We start from the raw sequence: 5924 nt of genomic DNA, 5'->3' as shown, positions 1-5924 counted from the left end.
CCTTCACACCATCTCTAGGGTTTCCTCTGTCTAAGAGATGGATGTCTTATAAAGTTTCTAATTGTCATCCCAAAACTTGGATAAGAGCTCCTTGACACCATCTCTAGGGTCTCTTATGTCTAAAAGATGGATGTTTTATAAAGTTTCTAAAATAAGAAACTTTCTATTTTTTCAATATCCATCCTTTATCAACTAAATGTAAGGTTCAATACCATCTCATCTTCATCTCAAAACTTGGCTAAAAGCTCCTTCACACCATCTCTAGGATCTCTTATGTCTAAAAGATTATTGTTTTATAAAGTTTCTACTTTAAGAAACTTTCTATTTTTTCAATCTCTATTCTTCGTCAACTAAATCTAAGATTAAATATCATCTTATCCTCATCCCAAGACATGGCTAATAGGTCCTTGATACCATCTCTAGGGTCACGTATATCTAAAAGATGGATCTTTTATAAAGTTTCAAAAATAAGCAACTTACAATTTTTTCAATCTCCACCCTTTATCAACTAAATCCAAGTATCAATACCATCTCATCCTCATCTCAAAACTTAGTTAGAAGCTCCTTGACACCATATTTAGGTTTTCCTATGTCTAAAAGATTAATGTTTTATAAAGTTTCTAAAATAAGAACCTTTCTATTTTTTCAATTTCCATCCTTCATCACCTAAATCTAAGATTCAATATCATCTCATCCTCATCTCAAAACTTAGCTAAAAGCTCCATCACACCATCTCTAGGGTTTTCTCTTTCTAAAATAGGGATGTTTTATAAAGTTTCTCATCATCATCCCAAAACTTGGCTAAAAGCTCGTTGACACCATCTCAAGGTTCTCTTATATCTAACAGATGGATGTTTTATAAAGTTTATAAAATAAGAAACTTTTTTTTTCATTCTCCGTCCTTGATCAACTAAATCTCAGATTCAATACCATCTAATCCTCATCTCAAAACTTGGCTAAAAGGTCCTTCACATCATCTATGGGGTTTCCTATATCTAAAGGATTAATGTTTTATAATGTTTCTAAAATAAGAAACTTTCTATTTTCTCAATCTCCAACCTTTATCAACTAAATCTAAGATTAAATACCATCTCATCCTCATCTCAAAACTTGGCTAAAACCTCATTCACAGCATCTCTAGGATTTCATATGTCTAAAAGATAGATGTTTTATAAAGTTTAAAATAAAAGAAACTTTCTATTTTTTCAATCCCCATCCTTCATCAACTAATTCTAAGATACAATACCATCTCATTCTCATCGCAAAACTTGCCCAAAAGCTCATTGACACCATCTCTAAGGTTTCCCTATGTGTAAAAGATTTATGTTTTATAAAGTTTCTAAAATAAGAAACATTCTATTTTTTCAATCTTCATCCTTAATCAACAAACTCTATGATTCAATACCCTCTCATTCTCATCTCAAAACTTAGCTAAAAGTTATTTATCATCATCTCTAAGGTTTCCTATATTAAAAGGTGGATGTTTTATAAAGTTTCTAATATAAGAAACTTTCTATTTTTTAAATTTCCATCAATCAACTAAATCTAACATTCAATACCATCTCATCATCATCCCAAAACCTACCTTAAAGCTCAATGACACAATCTCTAAGGTCTCTTATGTCTAAAATATAGATATTTTATAAAGTTTCTAAAATAAGAAACTTTCTATTTTTTCAATCTCGATTCTTCATCAACTAAATCGAAGATTCAATGTCATCTTATCCATATCCCGAAACATGGCTAAAAGCACCTTTACACCATCTCTAAGGTCTTCAATGTCTAAAAGACGGATGTTTGATAAAGTTTCTAAAATAAGAAACTTCCTATAAAATAAGAAATTCAGAGGAAACCTGAACCCAGAAACAAAACATAAAAAGCTACCCCTCATGATCCTGAAAACTCAAAAATTATAGGCAAAGAAATCTGCATCTATGAACCGGGCGGAGAACTATTTTCGACCGTTCTGGTCTCAAATTCTTACAATGTCCTCGAAGATTTAGATGAAAATAATATGGAGGATTCTCATGCGAGAATTTCCTCGTCTACCACAAATCGATCTGAAAGATCCAAGGAGTCCGAGCAGTATGCTTCTTATATCACACCTGGAAATGATGAAAGTGGGAATCTGGAATGTTAGAGGGCTGTGCACGTCGATCCGTTAGGAAGAAATTCATGATCTTATTGTGCGGGAAAAAACCCCCATTTTTGGGCTGCTCGAGACGAAAGCATACATGGACAAACTTACATCCTACGTGAATGACATTCATTGTAATTGGGATTGTCATGCCAACTACAATTTCACTACTAAAGGCAGAATTTGGATTGTCTGGGATAGGAGACAAATTCTGGTAAATGTTCTTGACGAATCTAAACAGCACGTGCATACAGAAGTTACTTTAATCCATTACAATATTACCATTCTTCTGACTTTTGTTTATGCGACTAACTCTGGTACTGAAAGAAGACTTCTCTGGGATTTTCTCGGTTCTATAGCTCCTAGTATCGGAATCCCTTGGATGGTGTTGGGGGATTTCAATGTAATTCGGTTTGCTGAAGAAAGTGTGGGAGAAGCTGAACCAAACAGGAATGTGATGGCAGATTTCAATGAGTGCATTGATTACTGTGCCCTCCATGATCTCAAATGTATGGGACAGACTTTATCTTGGAGCAACAGCCCTAGAAGTAGCGAGCTTAAACTGAGAAGGTTGGACCGAACCTTGGTGAATGATGAATGGATAAATACTCTTACAGATTCCTATGCCATCTATCGATACCCTGTGACTTCTGATCATGCCCCCCTAATTATTCAACTCTCTGAGAGACATAATGAGATCAAGAAACCATTCAAGTTCTTTAGTGCTTGGCCTATGGATCTTTCGATCTTTGAATGTGTTGAAAGAGCTTGGAGCATCAAATCTAAAGGTAATCCCATGTTTCGTCTCTCTCAGAAGCTTAAAAATACTAAACAGTCTATCAAGATCTGGAATCAAACAAAATTTGGTAGGATTAATCTGATTGCCCCTGCTATTAAGCAAGATCTTGAAGATGTTCAAATTGCCTTAGCTTCTAATCCAACTGATTTACACCTCAGAAGCAGAGAATCTTCTCTCAAGGAGAGTTTTTTCAAAGTCTCTCGGATGGAAGAATCTATGCGCAGGCAGAATGCGAGAGTGCAATGGTTAAACCTGGGTGACTCAAACTCTGCCTATTTTTACTCTGTCATGAATGCGAGAAGAAATCAAAATTGTATTGGGGCTCTCCTCGATGCTGATGTTAACCTGACGACTGATCATACCAAGATTGAAAACATCCTCATATCCTATTTTCAAAACCTGCTCAACTCTGGCAGAATTTGTGAGATGTCTCTGCTGCCCACTCCCTCCAAAATCCTTTTGCAGGAGGAAGCTGAATGGTTAACCAGCCCGGTCCCTGAGGAGGAAATCAAAGTTACGGTTTTTGGAATGGATGGAAACCGAGCTCCTGGCCCGGATGGGTTCAACGGCGAATTCTATCAGAAATTCTGGTACATTATTGGTCCTGACGTTGTGAAGGCCATTCAACACTTCTTCAAAAATGATATCCTTCTGGCTTATGTAAATTCAACCAATATCACTCTAATTCCTAAATGTTGTGATGCCGCTTCCCCTGATTTATTCCGTCCATAGCCCTTTGCAATTTCTCATACAAAATCATTACTAAAATTATGGCCAATAGGATCCGAAAGTTTATGAATGGAATCATTAGTCCTCTCCAATTAGCTTTTATAAAAGGGCGATCGATTCAAGATAACATCTTACTGACGCAGGATGTTATACATAATTTCCATCGGAACAATGCCAAACCTGCAATCTGCATCAAAATTGATCTTAGAAAAGCCTATGATCAGGTGTCTCATGAAGCCATTCTTGTATACATGGAAAAATGGGCTTTAATGAGAAGTGGTGTAGATGAGTAAAACAGTGCATCTGCAGCCCATCCTTTTCTGTCATTCTCAATGGGAGCCCCCGGGGCTATTTCAAAGCCACCAATGGGATTAGACAAGGAGATCCCCTGTCCCCCACCTCTTTTGTTTCATTATGCAAATCTTATCGGGTATCCTTGCTGAAGCTATTAGTTATGGTGATCTCACTTCCCCTTTCTCTACAGAAAATCTGCCCATTTCCCATTTGTTTTATGCAGATGATGTCATGCTCTTTGCGGATGCCACTGTTGCCAATGCTATAAAGATCAAAGAATGTCTTGACAGATTTAAAAACTGCACCGGGCTGGAGTCTAACTTCAATAAATCAGAGATTATATTTGCTGGATGTAACCACAGGCTCAAAGGTCATATTAGAAGGGTGCTGCAGATGAATGACGGAGCCCTTCCCATGAAGTATCTGGGATTGCCCCTAACTTCAGGTAGGCTAACCAGTGACGACTGTATCCCCCTAATATCTAAAATCCGTGCGAGGATTGCCTCCTGGGCAAACAGGTTCGAGCTTATAAAAACTGTTCTGAATTCTTTCAGTGTCTACTGGTCCACTGCTTTTAGACTTCCGATGGGAGTCCTCAATGAAATTGACAAAATTATGAGAAAATTTGTCTGGGCAGGATCATCCCTGGCCAACTCTTATCACCCCATCAGCTGGGCGAATGTCTGTTCCCCCAAGGATGAAGGTGGCTTAGGTATCCGAAGTATTTATGAGGTAAGCAAGGCTCTCCAACTAAAATGCCTGTGGAGAAGTCTGCATTCTAAGGGCAATCCTTGGGCGGACTGGTTTCATTGGAAATATGTCAAAAGGAAGAACTTCTGGACGATGAAAAATCCAACTAACCCATCTTAGGGTGCTAGGGGCATCTTCCAAATTAGAGATATTGCTATGAAGTATGTCTGCTACTCGGTTGGAAATGGTGCTGGAATTGATTTTTGGCGTCAACCTTGGCACCCATCTGGGGCTTTGATTCAGCGAACTTTTGAAGATCCTCAAATTAACTCAATACCTCTCAATACTACCATTAGTTCGCTGATGGAGGATGGGATATGGGCTGAACATCACGACTACTCTGGGGGTGGAGACTTAAAACAAATTATCAACTCTGCTCTTACAGATGAAGATAACCCATACCCTGTTTGGAAACCTGAACCTAGCGGTCAGTTCTCTCTGAAATCTGCCTGGAATTCCATCCGGATTCTGCGTCCCAAGGAAATCTGGGCCTCCTCCATATGGTTTAAAGGCCATGTGCCAAAACATAGCTTCACTGCTTGGCAGGCCGTTCAAAACCGTTTGCTCACCTGAGATAGGATGCTTTTCTTGGGCAATTCAAGAGAAACCAGATGTATTATGTGCAACTCGGACATAGAAACTGTCAACCATATTTTCTTTAGATGTGGTTATTCGGCATGGATATGGAGCTCCATCCTCCGGCGTTTCAATCAGAAAAGAAAACCCCTGAATTCTCTCACTGAGGAAGAAGCCTGGATAAGAAATCATTTCAAAGGTAATGGTCAGTGTGCCACTGCCATGCGCATTGCTTTCGGGACTACCATATATCTCATATGGGCTGAGCGAAACACCAGAATTCATGGTAATCCTAGCACTCATAAACAAATCATTCTTCGATGGATCATTGGCAACATCAGAAACAGAGTATTATTCCTAAATCTTTCAGATGAACCGGTTCACCGAAATCTATGCTTTGCTACACAATTCAAATGCCCCCTGTTCACTGTCAACACCTCCCCTCAATTCAGCCAATGGGAGAAACCGGGTGGGGACGTGATAAAACTTAACTCTGATGCTTCTAAGAAAGGGGACGCTGCTGGTATTGGAGGACTCCTTCGCGAGAATAATGGTGCTATGAGAGGCTGTTTCTCCTTGAATGCAGATATGAAACCTATACATATTCTAGAATCAGATGCAATCTTCTATGGTCTAGAG

General features: G+C 38.6%; 1 protein-coding gene across 1 annotated transcript; it reads left to right on the top strand.

Annotated features, from left to right (window-relative positions):
- The first annotated feature begins 4079 nt into the window (after positions 1–4079).
- LOC143861437 (uncharacterized) lies at positions 4080–5282 on the top strand. The gene is made up of 2 exons (XM_077372365.1): positions 4080–4691; positions 4830–5282. Exons 1-2 carry the CDS (start codon positions 4080–4082, stop codon positions 5280–5282), a joined length of 1065 nt encoding a protein of 354 aa, XP_077228480.1.
- Positions 5283–5924: the final 642 nt, after the last annotated feature.

This window comes from Tasmannia lanceolata, unplaced genomic scaffold (genome assembly GCF_043159265.1).
Source record: "Tasmannia lanceolata isolate RefF3 unplaced genomic scaffold, GAP_Taslan_0.1 ptg000037l, whole genome shotgun sequence".
NCBI classification, from domain to species: Eukaryota; Viridiplantae; Streptophyta; class Magnoliopsida; order Canellales; family Winteraceae; genus Tasmannia; species Tasmannia lanceolata.
This window is presented reverse-complemented; position numbering and strand designations above follow the sequence as displayed.

Bases quoted from the DNA above. Each gene is read 5' to 3' on its own strand.
- LOC143861437 (XM_077372365.1), top strand. From the start codon at position 4,080: ATGCAAATCTTATCGGGTATCCTTGCTGAAGCTATTAGTTATGGTGAT. The intron at 4,692-4,829 runs GTAAGCAAGGCT...AACCCATCTTAG, and splicing joins GTATCCGAAGTATTTATGAG to GGTGCTAGGGGCATCTTCCA.